The sequence below is a fragment of the Mus caroli genome, unplaced genomic scaffold, assembly GCF_978045245.1.
Source record: "Mus caroli unplaced genomic scaffold, Mus_caroli_1 scaffold_6, whole genome shotgun sequence".
NCBI classification, from domain to species: domain Eukaryota; kingdom Metazoa; phylum Chordata; class Mammalia; order Rodentia; family Muridae; genus Mus; species Mus caroli.
The window spans coordinates 52,475,582-52,495,022 of NW_028227261.1; the positions used below are offsets into that span (position 1 = coordinate 52,475,582).

At 40.4% G+C, this 19,441-nt stretch overlaps 1 protein-coding gene and 1 pseudogene across 2 annotated transcripts in view; one reads left to right on the forward strand and one right to left on the reverse strand.

Annotated features, from left to right (window-relative positions):
• The window catches only part of Dnai4 (dynein axonemal intermediate chain 4), an 88,438-nt gene that overhangs the window by 9,572 nt on the left and 59,425 nt on the right, over nt 1-19,441 (forward strand). The window contains exons 2-5 of one of the 2 annotated variants that reach the window (XM_085839136.1): nt 4,795-4,972; nt 11,966-12,150; nt 13,315-13,427; nt 18,371-18,527. In XM_085839136.1, coding sequence (XP_085695262.1) covers nt 4,795-4,972; nt 11,966-12,150; nt 13,315-13,427; nt 18,371-18,527 — 633 coding nt within the window. The remainder of the gene's footprint in view (nt 1-4,794; nt 4,973-11,965; nt 12,151-13,314; nt 13,428-18,370; nt 18,528-19,441) is intronic. The other variant, XM_029475697.2, reaches the window with a different exon arrangement.
• On the reverse strand, nt 4,120-4,672 carry LOC110293783 (ATP synthase peripheral stalk subunit d, mitochondrial pseudogene; annotated as a pseudogene).

Sequence of the window (19,441 nt, forward strand, 5' to 3'; positions counted from 1 at the left end):
TCCCTATTGCTAAAGCAATGCATATCCAGCAATTGTTAGCCTTACCAAATGGAAAAACAAAAATAAGTCTAATCACAAATTGTAAATGTCTTTTTTAATAAAGGGAAAAATAAAAATTCTTTCTGCTCTACATCAGTTATTTTGAGATCATGACTAGGAGGCAATAGTTAAGAAAATCTAATGTAACAGAACCAGTAGTATAATTTAGTATCTTTAAACTACAGTCAACTTAGTTATAAGCACGTTTATTTTCCTACAAACTTTTCTGCAACACATTTCAGATCTAGATCCTATTTGTCCTGTTTGCATTTTGAAACATCCTTCACTTTAAGGCAAAATTACATCCAGTCCTTTCTCATCAGAAAGTCTTTCAACCTGTTTTTAGCCTTTATCGAAAATGTGTATGAGCCCTTTGCCTATTTGCTTAAAACTTGTATTTAGTGAGGCATGGGGTCTCTAACAGAGCCAGCTCAACCTTGAAGACATTGTTCTTGTGCCAACAAATTAACCCAGTTTGTTAGAGGTTTAAATCCTATTATAACAGGTACTTGGGAACATTTATTTTCTAAAAGTGTTTACTTTTTATTTGGGCTCATAAAACAACCAGAACAAGTCAGGTTAGGGGCATTTTCTTTTGAGCCAACTGCATACTGTTAATTAAGAAGAGCTGAAAGCAGGGGAAAGAAGCTATCCTCCCAGAGCCTGGGGTAGCAAGCCTTACATCCTGCTGAGGCTGGTCTTCCGTAGGAAAAGCTGTAAAACCAAAACTGAAAGAAAAATCAAGAGATAGTGTCCCAGCTATGTCTGTCCAATTTTACCCCCTAAATCTCCTTTTTCCACTCTATGAGTGAAAAGGCAGTTGAGCTTAATTTAGCAGCTGTCATTTATTTTTTAAAAAATTAGAAGCTATTTTGGAATCAAGTAAATGATATGGACAATAATAAGCACACATATGTAACACATACATCACCATACATAAAGATGGATTTGAAAATCAGATCTTCAGCTTTTAATCAGATCAGCAGTCCTCAACCTGTGGGCTGAGGACCTCTTTAATGGAAGAATGATCCTGTCACAGGGTTCGCCTAGGAGCATTGGAAACACAGATATTTACATTAGGATTCATAGCAGTAGCAGAATCACCGTTATGAAGTAACAATGAAGATAACTTTATGGTTGGGGTCAGCACAACATTAAAAAGGATCCCAGCATTAGGAAGTCTGAGAGCCACCGCTCTCGGTAGGTGTTTGTCAGTCTTAGGTACAGTGGCTGACCTTGACTATCTCGCCATAGCACCAAGCAGTTACTAATTTCAGATCTGTACTTATAAGAAGTGTGATTCTTACTGTAAATAAAGAAGACAGCTTGACTTTTCAAGGCAAGAGTATGGCCTAATTGACGATTAAAGCAGGCACCAACACCTTGGTTTTAAGATACCTTACAGGTTTGGGGATTTGGCTCAGTGGCAAGTGCACGGTGCTGGGTTCTCTCCTCGGGATGGGGGTTGGGAATGGGCTTCTTTTCCCTTTAGCTCAAATTCAACAAAATACGAACCTGGAAAAAGTCTGGATTATGAATGTTACTACTTGTTATGATTATATCTTTAGTCACCATGAGAGGAAAACTTAAAAAGATCTTTGATAAACACATCCATCATTTGGTATATATAGCAGCTTTTAAAATTTTTTTAATTAAAATGTTTTTGAAGAAGAAATCCATAGCAATTAACCTAATAAAAGGATTTTAAGATATATCACTGTGATGGTTTGTATATTCTTGGCCCAGGGAGTGACAATATTAGAAGCTGTGGCCCTGTTCAAGTAGGTGTGGCCTTTTGGAGTAGGCATGGCTCTGTGGGTGTGGGCTTTAAGAACCACATCCTAGCTGCCTAGAAGCAAGTATTCTGATAGCAGCCTTCAGATGAAGATGTAGAACTCTCAGCTCCTCCTGCACCATGCATGCCTGCCTGGAGGTTGTATATATTATACAATATATTATATTAATGCAGCAAGAGGGCATGAAGCTAAATTATGGAGCATGCAAGGAGCATAGAAGTGATCATGGTTGGGAAAGGAACTTTGTGGTAGGTGCTTGGCTGAAAGGGTGTGAAGCTCTGCTTTCTCCTGGACTACAAAATAGCCCATCAGTGTTTCAGGAAGTTGCATGGTCACTAAAGGAAGAAAAGCTTTGTAGGCAGAGGACATCATAGTTAAAGGGAAATTTTAAAGATAGGAAAAATGACAGCAGAGTTAATTTCATGGGGGAATAAAATAGAGGAATCTTGAGAATTAGTGAAAAACAGTTGCTGAAAAACAGTGCCAGGTTTCAGAATGTAGACAGAAACTTAGTTTCAGATGTAAGAGCAACTCCTTTTCAAAATGATTTTTTTTCCTTGTGTCTGTGTGCATCAGGTGGAGCCTGTGGAGATCAGAAGCAGGCATAGGATCCCCTGGAACTAGTAATACGTAGTTGTGAACTGCCCTGTAGGTACTGGGAACTGAATCCTGTCTTAACCTCTGAGCCATCGCTCCAGTCCCCATAGAATGATAACTCTTGTGAGAGATATGATGATGGTGAATTCAGATGAGTCAATGGAAGGCAGGAGAGGAATTTAAAGATAGAGATCCTACAAAGGAGTTCATATAGGACAGGTAGTTTTATTACTGATCTTGGTGATAGCATCCTTTTAGAGCAGTGGTTCTCAATCTGTGGGTTGCTACCTTTTTGAGGGTTGACCTTCTCTTTCATAGGGGTCACTTAAGACCAGAAATGTCAATTGTTTACCTGATGACTCATAACAGCAGCAAAATGACAGCTAAGTAGCTGTCTTAGGGTTTCAATTCCTGCACAAACATCATGACTAAGAAGCAAGTTGGGGAGGAAAGGGTTTATTCCATTTATACTTCCACGTTGCTGTTCATCACCAGAGGAAGTCAGGACTGGAACTCAAGCAGGTCAGGAAGCAGGAGCTGATGCAGAGGCCATGGAGAGATGTGGCTTAATGGCTTGCTTCCCCTGGCTTGCTCAGCTTGCTCTCTTATAGAACTCAAGACTACCAGCCTAGGGATGGCACCACCCACAATGGACCTCCCCCCTTGATCACCAACTGAGAAAATGCCCTACAGCTGGATCTCATGGAGGCACTTTCCTAACTGAAGCTCCTTTCTCTGTGATAACTCCAGCCTGTGTCAAGTTAACACACAAAACCAGCCAATACAGTAGCAACGGAAATAATTTTATGGTTGAGGGTCACCACAACATGAAGAACTGTATTAAAGGGTCACAGCATTAGGAAGGTTGAGAATCACTACTTTAGAGACTAAAGAAAGGTGTCCAGGGTAGGGTACTCAAAAAACTATAAATTCAAATATTTATTCATTGTCCTGTTTTATTTTATAAATGCTAAAGTTGCTTCTTTTGGAAGGGTATTTCCTTTTTAGAATCTAGTAGAACATCAGAAGTTTCATACAGAGAACCATAGTGGTAAGATAGTAAAGGCTGCGCTTGTCTTGGGAATTTGTGAACTTAATTTAATAGTACAGTTATATAGTCCTTCCTGAATTTAAATATTTTACTATAATTTAAATTTTATATACATTTGTTCAAAAGGAAATAGGGTACATCCCCTCAGGTTTTATTACTCATGTTTAACTTTGCCCATTTAAATATATTTTTATTTCTTATTGTATAGGAATGTATTTGCACATCTGTGAGAGTGGGTGAGTGGGCATGCACATGGAGGTCAGAGGACATCTTTGGGGACTTGGTTCTCTCTTGCTTGGTTTTTGAGGTAGGGCCTCTCTAACTGTTTCTACTGCAGTGTTAACTCTGGGCTAGCCAAGAAGATTCTGGATGACACGTCTGTCTTCAAAACTGGCTCTGTGCATGGTCTTGAGGGATTGAACTCATGTTACCAGGCTTGCACCACAACCACCTTTACCCTCAGAACCGTTTCAGTGGCCCTGTGTCCTTTCCCATAAAATGGTGTTAGTTCCAACTTCTCAAGGTTGCTTTGAAATCAAAAGCGACAGTCCATGCAAACTCTCTAGAAACGTGCTTACAATAGAATCAACTCGAGTAGCTATTGGTGCATGGTATACATTTAGGTCATTCACACTTCCTTTTTTTTGTCCCCACTATTTAAATGTTTTATTTCATGTCAGCCGGGGCTCCATCCCAGGCTGCTTCATAGGTTCTCTATGGGCTGGTGGGGCCTGTACAGATACTTCTTCTTGTCCAGCTTGGTTTCTGAGAAGACCTCATTCAAGTCATCAATGGTCATCAGGTCAAAGGGAATTATGTTCCTCATTTTCTCCAGCTGCTTCTCATACTCCTGGGTCCTGAGCTGAGATTCAGACATGAACTCAGCTCAGTTCTTCACATCCTCCTTCTCCTCCTGGTCCACCAGGGCTGTGTACTTATCCTCAGGCACAGGAATCTTCAGGGCATTATACTTCTCTTCAAAATCATCCACCAAGCCAGCTTTGGCCACATTGGTCTTGTCATAAGCCCAGTCAATCACAGGTGGTGTCACAGACAGAATAGCCAACCTGGTGTGGAGGGTCTCATTGCAGGACTTTAGGGCATTTCCAGTTGTCTTCTGGTTCTAGGGCATGATCGCCACAAAAGATACCCAGTCAACGGATTTTAGAGCAAGTTTATGGCCAGCCATCTTGGGATACTTCACCAACCCCTGGTGAAGTCATTCACACTTCCTAATGAGAGTCGACTTTTGCTATAATTTGAATTTTCTTTTCAATCCTGGGTCTTCGATATTTTCCTTTCTTTGTATAGGAGTGCCAGTGCACAACCAAGGAAGTCCATCAGCTTTATTAACCCATCAAAATCAAGTGCAGGGAAAGGATATGCTGCCTCAAACCCAAACAAAATGGCCGTATCAAGAACTATGGGTTTTTTATCTGACATGAAGCCGGCAGAAAAACTAAACGTTCCTAGCACTAAAACAGTACAGGTAACGTGCTTTTTTTTTTCTTTTCCAAATCCTTTTTGTTACGTTAACTTGTTTACTTTTTGTGAACACGTTTATGGGCATGGCCACCCTGGCACAGGTGTGGAGGCCTGTGGACAATTTGAAAGCTTCCTGGTTCTCTCCCACCTTGTGTGTTTTTAAGATTAAATGCAAATTGTCAGCCTTGGCAGTCAGCACCCTTACCCACTGAACCATGCTGCCAGCCCACAGGTAGTGTGCTTTGGAATTCTGTTTCCCTCTTAAGATTATTTGTTAAGTGTGTATGGGGGGAGGTACGAGCACAGGAGAGCATGTACCTCTGGAAGACGATGACACATTCTCAGGAACTAGAGTTACGGGCAGTTGTCAGATGGTGGTCCTGAGGTCAAAACTCTGGTCCACTGTAGGAATTGTCAATGCTCTTAATCCCACTGAACCATCTGTCCAGTCCCTGAGTCTATTTTTAAATAAACCCATAATTTCCCTCCTCCCAGCAGCTGTCAAATGTTACAGCTTGACTGAACTGTTGTTTTTCTCTTAAACTCTAATAAAATTGTCCTTGAGTTTCTATGTGTGCCAGAGTGACCATGTGTGGGACAGAGGACAACTTGAGGGAGTCGAGTTCCAAAAATAAAAAACCTGCCACACTGCTGTAGTTACTGAGAGCATCCGGAACCTTTGAAATGCTGTGCTCAGCTGGTCCATATCTGCAAATGTGTGAGAATGCACCCAAAGATGCTTCTACTTAAATGTTTACTGAGCAATTCTCACTGTGCCCAAAACTTGGAAGCAATTCATCCTATCTGTTAAAAATACAGCTGATAAATAAAATATAGTATAATATAGTTGAATGAATTACTTTATAACCATAGTAAATTAAAAACATTTAAGAAAAAATAAACACTTGGGGAAATAGAACACATTGTTGAACAAAGGGTGTTAGCTATTAAGCAACATATAACTGTAAAATTTCAAAAAGAAAGGAAGTTTCTTTAACCCACGTGGGAAATACCAAGCGTTGGCAAATATCTGGTGAAATCAGACCTTTTATCTCTGCTGCTTGAGCCATTTTGGAACCATAACAACATCTTAAAGGTGAGTGTGCATGTAATCTCATACCCAGAAATTCCAACCAACAAAAACTCATAGATTAGCATATCATATGAGAAAAATATTGATAGCAGCACCATTTGATGGCACGTGCCACCTATGTGTGACACACATGTGAGCCAGGGTGCATACGTTAGGTCAAAGGACAGTTCTCTTCTTCCCCCATATGGATCCTGGGGGCCCACCCTGAAGCATCACATGACAAAGAGCACCTGTACCCACCGAGCTGTTTAACCAGCCCAGCAGCACCATTTGAAAGTCAAAAAAGCTGGGTGGTGATGGTGTAAGCTCTTAATTCCAGCATTTGGGAGGCAGAGGCAGGAGGATCACTGTGAGTTTGAGGGCAGCCTGTCTATAGAGCAAGTTCCAGGACAATTGGGGCTACACAGAAAAACCCTGCGTCTAAAGACCAAAAAAGAATAAGAAAAAAAAGACAAGAGTAGAAAACACAAATTCCTGCTGATAGATAAATAAAGCATGATACATTTCCACAGTGAATTACTATGTAACAATGAAATTAATAATCTGTGGCTATAGCCAGTAATACAGATGAATCTTACATGCATAACAGTGAACAAAAGAAACCAGTATCAAAGACTGTATTCATATGGTTTCACCTGAGTGATGCTTACAGGCCAGTATGTGATGTCAAGATAATTACTGCTTTTGATGGAAGATACTAGTTCTCCTGAAAGAAAGATCTGGGATGCTGGTAAATTATTGTTCCTAAATCTGATTGCCGAGTACAACAGTGTTATTCACGAGGTTGTGAGCTTCATGCATACTTTGTGTGTGTGTGTGTGTGTGTGTGTATTCTATGAAAATTAAAAATAAACTATTAAAGGTACTTAACAAAGCTATGACTAGAAAGGAGAGGAAGGATGTGAATGTAAAACAGTTCGTGATTATCACGGCGGGGAGAAAGGTTTTTGATCCACACGGACCAGTGAGGGGGTCTGGAGTGGGGGTGGAGAGGCACCAGTGGTTCACTATTTCCTTTATTGCTGATTGTAAGACTGTGCTTTATTTTATTTAATTACGTTTTTACGCGTCAAATTTTGCAATTGAAGGGAATAAACCTGATACAAGAAAGGAAATATCAGTAGAAGGCTATTAGAATAGATATTTAAAGTATCTTTTATTTGACAATTTCAGCAAAGTGACAGGTGGCACACTAACACACAAAAATTATTAGCCTTCTGCGGTATCAGTGACAAACAAACTGAAGAACAGGAAACAATCCCATTCACAATAGCTTCCAAAAAGTGCCTTGGGATAAACCCCACCCGAGGATGTAAAAGACCTCTATAATGAAAATTAAAACACTGAAGAAAAAAATTGAAGAAGGCACTAGTACATGAGAGTCTCCCCATGGTCTCGGATGTCGACACTCACCGTTGTGAGAATGCCTGTCTTTCCAAAGTACTGACCAAAATCCCCGTAAAAAATCTCCATGCTGTCCTTCACAGGAATGTGAAGAATAACCTTAAAATGTATATGGAAGAAGCAGCAAAGACTCTAGACAGCCAACACAATCCTGAGCAAAATGAGCATTGCTGAGGGTATGACAAAACCCAATTTCAATTAATACTCTACAGACCTAGCATTATAAACAGCATGACACTGGCACAAAACAGACATAGGTCACTGGAGTAGACTAGAGAATCCAAGTACAGGGTCATACAACTGTAGCCACCTAATTTTGATAAGGATGGCAAAAATATGCACTGGAGTAAAGATGGCCCCTTTAGAAAGTCCTGGGGAAAGTGGATAGCTGTGTTTAGAAGAATGGATAACATCACCCTGGACAAAGCTAAACTCCAGATGGATCGATGAACTCAACATAAGACCTGAAACAATAGAGGAAAAGAGAAGAGAGCTTACGTCAGGATTCAGGCATAGGCTAGGACACTCTGGACAGCATTACGACCATTCAAGAAATGAGACAAAAAGCAACAAATGGTATCTCATGGTGTGCAGCAAAGGAAATTGTCAAGCAGGTGAAGAGGCAGCAATAGAAAGGGAGAAAATCTTTGCCAAATATACATCCAGTGTATGCAGAGAACTCACAAATCTTATTATCATGAAAACAGCCCAAGCTAAACAATGGAGTAGGTGTGTAGCACTGAACGGATTTAAAAAAAAAAAAAATGGGAGTTTTTTTGGGGAGATTTAATTTCTGTTTTAATCTTACTAGTTTTCACTCATCACATGTTTTGTTTAATTTTTGGTCTTTTTGTTGTTGTTATGGAAGACACCCACTACTCTTGGACTAGTATTAATTTGTGGCTTTCCATCTACTTGTATTTGTTTGATGAAATTGGGCTCATTTGTGCTCAGGGAATCCTAGTGGCCTGAAGGATGGTTTCCTTAGCACCCACACAGTGTCTACCTCTTGGTAATTTTGGTGTGAAGTCTATCAAAACAGCACCATCTGTTTGTTTCCTAAGTCCATTTTCTTTCTACACCTTGGGATGTTGAAGTGTCACATCTGTTTACATCTCTTTTATGCTTAGACGTGTTTCTTGGAGGCAGCAAATAGACAACCCCTGCTCTTTAATCCATTCTGCTAGTCTGTGCCATTTGATTGGGGGAATTGAAGCCTAAAGATGTTCACCCTTCCTGCCATCTTGCTGGTTTTGTAATGTTTAGGTCCCTTCCTCACTTCTTCTCTTCCTTAACTCTTATTCTAACATGATTTTTCCCCCGATGGCCTTGTGGATGGATTTGTTTTTCTCTCAGTCCAAAGGATTCCTTTATGGATTTTTGTGTAAAAATAGCATACTAATCATAAATTCCTTTCATCAGGTTTTCTTTTTGTGGGGGTGGGATGAGGATATATTTTCTTCAATTGTAGCAGACCCTATTGTATGTGTTCTGTTTCAGAACTTGAAACACATCTGTCTAGCCCTTCTTACCTTTAACTCTCAGATAGATAACTTTCTGTCACTCTGATGGGCCTGCATGATGTGCATGTGGCTTCGAGTTTCTCTCTGGCTGCTTTTAATATCCTGGTGGCACCTACCTTCCATATACTTCTGTGTGTTTCATGTTTTAGTCACGATGCAATGAGAGGACACTCTTTTATGTCTCATTTGTTTAGTGACTTAAAGGCCTCCAGTATCTGGATTGGCATCTCTTGACTTTGAAAGTTGTTTCCATTGATCCTTTAAAAAGTGTTTTCCATGCTTTTGGAACTAAATTCTCCTCCATCTTCTCTGCCCAATCAGCCACACATTTGCCTTTTCTGAAATGCCTATCCCAGTGTATTCCAGAATTCTCGCTGTTGTAGCGTGGGCTCCTTTGCCTTGCCTTCAAGTTCAGTGTTCTGTAATCTCCTTGTTTCACACTATTGATGAGACTTCCCCCAGAGCTTTTGACTTGACTCATTGTTTCTCATTTCTAGAATTTTAGGTTGGTTTTTTTCTTCGGTATTTCTAGCTCTTTGTTGAAGCCCCATTTCACATCCTGCAGCATCTTCCTTATTTCATTCATCTGTGTTCTCAGTCAGGATCTTATTTGAACGTACAGACTTTCTCTTAAGCTCCACTGCAGGGATTTTACCCTTCCCACCCTCATGAGATGCCATTACTATAGAGTTTGTAACTTTTGGCTGGGTTGTATTGTGCTGACCACTTCCTTGGGGCTTACATATCTGCTGTTACTTATCAGCCACCTTTTTTTCCCCCCCAGTTAAAGTATTTGCTATGTTCTCATGGACTTTGGAAGTGATACAGTTGAGTGTGTAGTTCAGCAGATGGTTCCTCAGTCCAGGAGCCGAGTGACTGGTGTAAAGTCTGTATTATTCTCTGACTAGAATATTAACTGTGAGAACAATCACTGCTGCCTGATATTCCCATGATGTAAATATCATACCAGCTGGTCAGTCACATTGGTGCCTTTGACCTCAATAACCATTGGAGGGTAAATAATCAAGGATAATATGGCATATACTCAGAATTAAGTATTAAGAATATTTTTTAAAGGAAAATAAAATTGAGGTGGGTAAAGTAAGTAGGAGGGGAAAGTTGAGAGACCATATGGTCCACAGATTTTAGAATTGTTAAATAGTAGAGGGTTATAATTAAGAAACAAATTGGACCGGGCAGTGGTGGTGCGCATGCCTTTAATCCCAGTACTTGGGAGGCAGAGGCAGGCGGATTTCTGAGTTCGAGGCCAGCCTGGTCTACAGAGTGAGTTCCAGGACAGCCAGGGCTACACAGAGAAACCCTGTCTCAAACAAACAAACAAACAAGTAACAACAACAAAAAAGCAAATTGGGAGGGGATAGGATGAGAGAAAGGAGAGAGGGACGTATGCAATGTCGCTGAGCAATGTAGTGAAGAATGTCTTAGAAGAAACTGGGTGAAGACACATAAACAATAGTCCTAAGACCCGAGCAACACGCAAACAAAAGCAAAACTATCAGGAGACATTATCTGTAAGACTGGAAAGAAAGAATTAAGACAATTAGAAAGGTGAACATTTTAGTTATTTTTCTCTTGTTTTGTTAAATCACCATAACCAAGGCAACTTATTAAAAATAAATTTGGTGGAGGGGGGAGGGCTTATGGCTTCAGAAGGTGTCAGAGTGAAGTAAGAACTTAGAGCTCACATCTTGATCCACAGCCATGAGGCAGAGAGCAAGCACTGGAAAACACAGTGAAACCTTAGTGTCTACACCTGGTGACGCACCTCCAACAATCCTTCCCAAGAGTTCTATCAACTGGGGACCAAGTATTCAAACACAAGCTGTGGGGCCATTCTCATTCAGACTGTCAGAGTATATGAAGAGTGAACTGCTGACACAGCTGGGCTGAACTGAGGTTCTTGGGTCCCTCCAGCTGTAGTAGGCTCTACTTGGTACTGTGTGGAAAGCATTTTTTCTTCAAACCTATACTTATAGTATTGCAGAGTCCAAAATATTAATATTATAAGTAAAGTATCATTTTGCCATTCTGACTTCTGTGTGTTTTATCATTAGAGTGTATTATTACTCTTTAAAACTGCAATATATATGTGTGTGTGTATATATATATATAAATATATATAAACATAATATATATATATATATTTTTTAAAGCTTTTTGTGACTGTGGATGATGGTGCTTGCCTTTAATCCCAGCAGTCAGGAGTCAGGGACAGGTGGATCCCTGAGTTCAAGGCTAACCTAGTCTATAGAGTAAGTTCTAGACACCCAGAGCTACACAGAGAAACTGTCTTGAAAAACAAAAACCAACCACCCAAACAAACAAACAGAAAAAGAATTAATTAGTTTGTTGTCGGGCTGGAAAGATGATGGGTCAGGAGTTAAGAAAAAATACTCACTGCCTTCCAGAGGTCCTGAGTTTAATTCCCAGCAACCACATGGTGTCTCATAGCCATCTGTAATGGGATCTGATGCCCTCTTCTAGTGTGTCTGAAGAGATCAACAGTGAACTCACATAAATAAATAAATAAATAAATAAATAAATAAATAAATAAATAAATCTTTAAAAAGTTTGCCATCATGCCGGCAGTTTCTATATGCATCTTGCCTCTTGACTACATTAAGGGGCCATATCAAGTGACTGGCTATTCTATCTAGGTCTCTTTCTGAATGTACTGTATGTTATTCAAACAGTGACAAAAATGTGCTAACATCCTCAGATCGCATCGCCTCTGTATTCACTACTAATACACAGGCATGTGAGTACAATTTTCAAAAGATACGTGGCTAGTTAAATGTGAAGTATAACATTTTGAATCATTTAAGTTTTTGTGTTCATTTTGTCCTAAGACCATGATACTTAGTATTTTTCTGCTGTACTTTTTTTGTTTACCAAGAATTCGAAACCTCACCCTGTCTATAGTTATTCACGCCATTAAACAACCATTGTTTTGCAGGTGCTTGATCCAAAAGGAGTTGATGTTACACCCCGACCTCTCTACCATCCAGATCCACATGCTGCATCAGCAAAGCCAAACAAACTCTTGACATCACAAGAAGGATCGCTTGGATCAGATTATATTTCTTCCTATAGCCTCTATCAGAACACACTAAACCCTAGCATGTTAGGGCAGTACACAAGGTGAAGTTCTTTTGATTTCACTAAGTTTGTCCTTCCGTTTGGATTCATACGTCCAGAATGTATATTAAGTTTCCAGTTTTCTCACATCAATCTATCAATTCTAGTATACCAGCACTTACGTTTTAATTATTCATGCTCAGAGCTTGACTGAATAGTTTCCCATACATTCCAAAACAGTGTTTAAAGTTCACCTCTTGGTGAACAATTCATTGAAACCAGGAAAGTGAGAGGAAGATAGAGTGAAGGATGCTTGTTTGTTTAAAATTTGAATTTGAATTCCCTTTTGAATTCTTGTGTCTATTTCCTGGGCATCAGTACTTATGCCTGCTGAAAGCTTTTCCTGGGGAGATGTAATACACACCTCCTCACCCCAGGAAGGGAAGGACATTACTTAAGAGTGGATGATGGGTTGCTTAAAGGAATAAGGATGACTCAAAAAAAGCATCTGCATCACAGAGAAGCAGACGCCCACACGGTGACCACAAGCCACGTCTCTGGAGCTCCCTGCAGAACCTGTAAGCTGCTCCAAAGTCCCAGGATCTCTTCCCTCCTCAGCTCAGCTGCTCAGTCTCCCCCCTGGCGCTTGCTTACCTGTGTTACGCTGGGGGCAGGCTTTTGAGAATCTTCCAAGTTACTATTTTCCCAGGCATGAACTTCCGTTTACCTCCTGAGCCCCTTGAGCTTTCCCCTCGTGTAGGGAGGGTTTCAGTGTGGAGGAAACTGCTGTTGGTGTGTAGCTAGCTCTTGAGTTAGCTCTTGAGAGGATTTCTGGGAAATTGGACTTTGGGAGATGAGTTGTGAAGAAAGGGGAGAACCCAGGTGAGAAGCAAAGGGAAAAGTGTCCTGGGCTGAGCCCCTCAGAGAACCAGAGACAGGGAAACACCCAACCACGAGATGCCAAAAAGTGATACTGAGGATGGAGTTGGAGAGGGAGTTGTCGTTTAGACATTTGTCCAAAATGTACATTAGGAACATAGTGGTGGCCTCTGGGCATAGGTTTAAAGAACAGGAAAAATCAAGGGACGAGTGTAAAGTTGCTGTGATTTGCGTTGCTTAGATGACTGCAGTACGTTTGGTTTTCCCATCTGTTATTGTAACCTAATTTATATTTTTAGTTTCTCATAAAGACACTGAACAAATGAGTAATGTTAATAATTTTCAAAGGTCAGTCCTGGGGAGCAGTTCAGTGTCGAAGTCGAGTATCTCAACAACTGAATCAATATCAGAGGACCTTGAAGATTCATCTTACAAGAGGGATAGATTGGCTAGTTTTACAGGTAATAGAAAACCCTTTTTTATGTACTCTTACAGTTTTCAAAAATTTTTTATTTAGTTTGTGCATTGGTGTTTTGCCTGCATACATGTCTGTGTGAGGGTGTCGGATCTTGGAGTTACAGACAGTTCCGAGGTGCCATGTGGGTGCTGGGAATTGAACCTGAGTCCTCTGGAAGAGTATTCATTGCTCTTAATCACGGAGTCAAGTCTCCAGCCCCTTAATTTTACAGTTTTATGTATTTTCAATAGTTTAAGTATAGACTCCCCACAATAAAATTGTCATGTTGTAAAACCTAGATTATTTTACCATAGATTGTATATCATTATAAGATTAATTTCTTAGTTGTGCCTGAGAGTTGATAAAAAGATGGAGCTGAGAATGTATCTCAGTGGCAAAACATTTGCCTACATGGAAGGCGCTGAATGTTTAGTCCTTAACAATGCCTCCACTCGTGTGTGTGTGTGTGTGTGTGTGTGTGTGTGTGTGTGTGTGTTACCTAAAGAGAAACTCCCATTTTACTTGGACATGTGGATACCAGTTGATACTTGGAAATCATTAGCATTCTTTTTAAGTATTTATGTGTGTATGTGTGGGGTGTTTTGCCTGCATATATGTCTATGTACTCTGTGTGTGCATTGCCTTTAACTAGAGCTACAGACTGGCAGAAGTCTTCATGCCAGTGCCAGAAATTGAACCTCCGTTTGTATGTAAGTGTTTCTAAACACTGAGTATCTTTCCAGTCCCTCCACCCTTTTTTGAACTTCAATTGCCAAATAAATAATCATACTCTTTTCATGAAATATCTGAGTGGTTCACTCTTGGTTTTATACAATAAAAGAAACTAAGAACTGTTCGGAAATAACTGATTTCTTGCTCATCTGATACATATCAGATGAGCAGCAAAGAAGTAAAAAAGTTATTGAACAAAAACCCAGCCCTTCCTACTGTCAAAGGAAAAGAGAAAAAGAAAAAGAAAACAAAAAAGAATGTCACAGACAGAGCAGCCATTTGTGTTCCCATTAGCCACAGGCAGACAACTTCAACAACAAAAAGTATAGTGCTGGGTTATGACTCATATTAACAATATTCAAGGGCCCACTCTTAGATATTTGATAAAAGGCAGAGTATACGCCTGTAGAGAATTCTAAATACATGCGTAGATATTTGTCCCTCAAGAGGTAGCTTCCTGTCCTCTTAAATGAAGTTTTGCACTGTAACTTTCTCCAGACTACAGTGTATGAAACAGAACCCAGTTTCAGCTAAGAGGTAATGATGTCAGGGCTAAGTCATGTTGAGAGGCCTTGATGGTGCTGTAAGATGATTTTCCTCCTCTGCATCTTCCCGGAAACCCATGTCCTGCTTCAGGCATTCCTAAACGGGAACATATTCTACAAGATGCATGATCAATACTCTTCAGTCTTCTAGCCAGGAAACTGCCAAGGTCTAGGAAAACCTCATGTGGTGTTTTGGTAGATATTTTGGAATAAATTATGAGGTTTATTTTTCAATATTTATTTATTTATTTACATTACTGTCATTGCTCCTCCTCTTGGTCCCCCCTCCCACAGTTCCTTATCCCATTCCTCCTCCCCCTTGCCTTCAAGAGGGTGCTCCCCCCACACACACTCTTCCTCCTTTCCTGGTTCCTCAAGTCTCTGGAGGATTAAGTGCATCTTTTCCCACTACAGCCTGACCAGGCAGATCTCTGCTATATTTGTGCCAGGGGCCTTGGACTGGCCTGTGTATGCCCCCAGTTGGTGGGTCATTCTCCGGGTACTCCCTGGGGTCTGGGTTAGTTGAGACTGCTGGTCTTCCTCTGGGGTCACTCTCCCCTTCAGCTTCTTCAATCTTTCCTCTAATTCAGCCATAGGGATCCCCGATTTCAGTTCAATGTTTCGGTGTAAGTATCTGCTTCTGTCTCAGTCAGCTGCTGGTATGGACTCTCAGAGGACAACCATGTCAGGCTCCCATCTGTAAGCACATCATAGCATCAGTATTATTGTCAGGCCTTGATGCCCTCCCATGAGCTGGAACCCAAGTTGGGCCAGTCATTGGACCTCCTTTCCTTCAGTCTCTTCTCCATTTTTGTCCCTGCAGTTCTTTTAGACAGGAATAGTTCTGGGTCAGAAATTTTGACTGTGTGTGAATTTAAAAGAAGAATTAATACCAGTACTCCTCAATGACATTAAAACTGAAGCAGACTGGAATAAACAGTGGGTTTTAGATGAAGAAGTATCACGTGAGTTCATTAGTTATATTAGGTACAAACAGCAGAGGAGTGGTTTACAATGGGGACCACTGAGTTCAGGCAGTACACACACATATTCTTAACAAGTTTTCTACACCTTGAGCTATTCTAAAATGAATAGATTTTCTAAGCTACCTTAAAGTCTTCCACAGTCCTCTGGGTCTTCTGATGTACACACTTTCAGAGCCTTGGAAACACTTGGTGTTTCATTTGGGCGACAGCATCAGGCACAGATCATCATTCGCTCAGTGTGGAGAATAGTGTATGACAGGTACCTTTACATGATCTCCTTAAGTGCCTGTGGCTGGCTAGGACATAATGAATTTGTGAGGAGATAGAGGTACTGTTTTGTAACTCAGTCCGATTGTAATTGCATTGGACCGATTGTAGCTGAACAACAACTTAAGGAAGGCTTCGTGGCTCGTTCTTTACTGAGGTCTCTTAATGTGACCAGATAATATGCATTTTTCTGTACCTCCTTCTGAATTCATGGGGAAAAAAACCATATTGGAACCAAAATGCTACATTGTGAGTAAAAGTGCTATTGAAACCCCAAAGTTGACGGACTCACCCATTTATTAAATGTAAACCACTGCAGAGCCTTTCCTATTACTCTCAAGGGTCTTCCTGTGTGAAGACATAAAAGGGAGCCGTGATTGCTGTACACAACTGGAGATCACTTGAGCAATACCAGGCATGGAGAAAGATGTGCTTCCTTCATCACTGGAAGCAAAAAGCACGTTGATAGGTTTCTAGGTAACAGTGCAAGTGTAGTCTCTGTCTCCTGTAAGGCTAGTGTGGAGCTGGTGATCATGACGCATGAAATACATTGCATAGACACACATGGCTGCTGGATTAGTTCCTTAATATGTATCAAATTCAAGTAACATTCTGTGGCTTTGGCTGGATAGTGTACCTCTGCCACTAAGATGGTAAATAAGACTAACTTTCCCCAACTCTAATATATAACTGGCAACATATTTGATTCTGTGTGCCACATCTTATGGAAGGTTATATTTAGAGCTGCATATATGCTACAATGCTACTTTATATATAGCCGAGTCACTAGCCATAAAAGTGAACAGAGAAGCAAGGGCCTGGTTGGTTTGCTTTTGCTGTCTCAAAATTAGCATTGTTCCTGTGGATCTTTCAGCTCACACCTTCATATTTTCTCAGACTCACCTCAGAACTGTCCGTGTGGATATCTGATTTACTTCTTTTTGCTTACCCTATCTTAGTCATACTTACTTATTTAAAACCCTGTCTTTATTCTAAAATCTATTGCACAAACAGTATTTCTTAAGAGTTAATCATTAAGAAGGACTACCTTAAACACTTCCTCTTTCCTGACCTTTATTTGATATCATATTAGCTACAAAGTAGACCCTCTTCTGGGTGTTCTTCCTTTAAAATTGTAGCATGAACATGTCCATAGTTTCTTTAAAATATATTTGTTAGCATTTAATGTACACAGATGAGTATGTGTTACTATATGTTGATATATATACATACAGACCAGATATTGGTTGTGTTTGTTAAAGGATATTTGTGATTTTTTCCCATTTCTTCTTTTTTAATTAGGTATTTTCTTCATTTACATTTCCAATGCTATCCCAAAAGTCCCCCATACCCTCCCCCGCTCACTCCCCTACCCACCCACTCCCACTTCTTGGCCCTGGCGTTGCCCTGTACTGGGGCATATAAAGTTTGTAAGACCAAGGGGCCTCTCTTCCCAGTGATGGCCAACTAGGCCATCTTCTACTACATATGCAGCTAGAGATACCAGCTCTGGGGGGTACTGGTTAGTTCATATTGTTGTTCCACCTATAGGGTTGCAGACCCCTTTAGCTCCTTGGGTACTTTCTCTAGCTCCTCCATTGGGGGCCCTGTGTTCCATCCAATAGCTGACTGTGAACATGTGATTTTTTTTTTTTTAAAAAAAGATTTTTAGTAAGTTGTTTTACTAAGGTCCTGACATTAAGAGGAGACTGAATCTTTGTCTCTGGAAGGTGGTACATATTCTTGCTTTAATGTCTCAAAGCAAGTCATTCTTTACCCATTGCAGTCTTATGAAACCAGGCTCATTCCCCTCCTTCTAAATATATTGAAAATACATTGAAGCCTAGATTACATTTATGCCTTTACTGCCAGTACACTGGAGGTGGACACAGAAGGCTTGCGAATTTGGGTCCAGCCTGTGCTACATACTGAAGTCCTGATTCAAAACAACCCCAAACTTACTGCACTCTGACCTATATGCCACATCCTGGTTGTTTCTAACCCGTAACCCATTCCAAACTGTCTTCAGCTCTGAAATTCCAACTTTAGTAACCTTCTAGGGCATTGGGACTCTCACTATTCTAAAGATTTTGGCCAATCCTTTACAACATATTTATTTATGGGAAACTTGAGATCATTTTATACTTGTAGTGGCCTACATCTGATGAAGAGTCTCCTGTCTCTTGGTGGTGATGATTAGAGGTGGACTATAAATTAATAAAATAAAGTAGCCTGATAGTAGCAGGGTTGCCCTTGGGGCTGCCACTGATAGCTGTAGCAACAAAGCAGGGCTCTTCCAGCTGCTCTCACAGAGGTTAAATAGACACTTGCTGTGTGTGAATCAGCACTATATTTTAGGACTAGGAGGCGTGCACCCTGGCAGCTCCAGGATGATCTCATGATGTTGTGCATTTTAGATGTACGAGTCCTGAGGTCCACAGCTGAGTCAGCCATATCAAAGGAAGAGCTGGAGAAGACTATAGAAATCATCCTCACTGAGACAGAAACACTGAGATTTTTTGACCTGCCAACAGTCATGTTCTCAACAGAATCTGAAGAAGCTGAGAAAATAATGTATGTATAGCTCAGTTGGGTAACTCAGATGCTGAATTCATATGGTTTTTTTTTTTTTTTTTTTTTGAAGAGCCTTGGAGACTTCTAGAAATCTCTGTGAATTACATACATACCCTATGATCTTATATGGACAATATTTACATCACAGGACATTTTTCTATGGGAAAAGCCCTTATCTTTAGCATAGCCTGTGTAATTATGTAAACTTCTTAAGAAGAAAGGGCAGTGGTCAGGTAGTACAAGTTATAGTGGGCAAAACCAAGTCCTCGTGTCCTGTCACCATGGTGTGACCATGGTTAATGTGTGTTACAGCACAGCTAGAAAAGAGGGTATATACCTTCCTGTGACTTAATAAAAACACTCTATGCTGGTACTTACCCAAAGTACCAGGCCCTAAGTTAGAATCCTGAGTGCCCACCTAAGAAACCTGTGTGGCTGATGTGGGAGGGGTGAAGTTAGAAGGTTTGCTTGGATTTGCCAGCTGCTGGGCCATCTTCAGGGTCAGTGGGATCTTATCCCAAAGGGTGAAAAGAGTTAGAACAGGACTGCTGACAGTCTCCTCTGGCCTTTGTATACAAGCCCTCACACGCAGATGTGAGTACAGCACACATTTAAATTACTGCCACACACACACCAGCAAAAAGAAATGCATTCAAAAATTCCCTCAGATAGGATTTAATAATAATATACCAAATCAATAGAGACAAGTCATTATGAAAAGACAAACAGTATCCTAAATTCAGACTCTGAGAATGTTAGAGATATGGCATGATTGGACACAAAATATGAAATAGTTATAAAACATTACAGCAATCAAGACAGTCAACACATTTACATTAAGAAGCTCAGAATGATGCATTTTTTTAATAAGAACTTTATGCAAATGTCAAAAAGCAAGCATTAGCTAAAACATA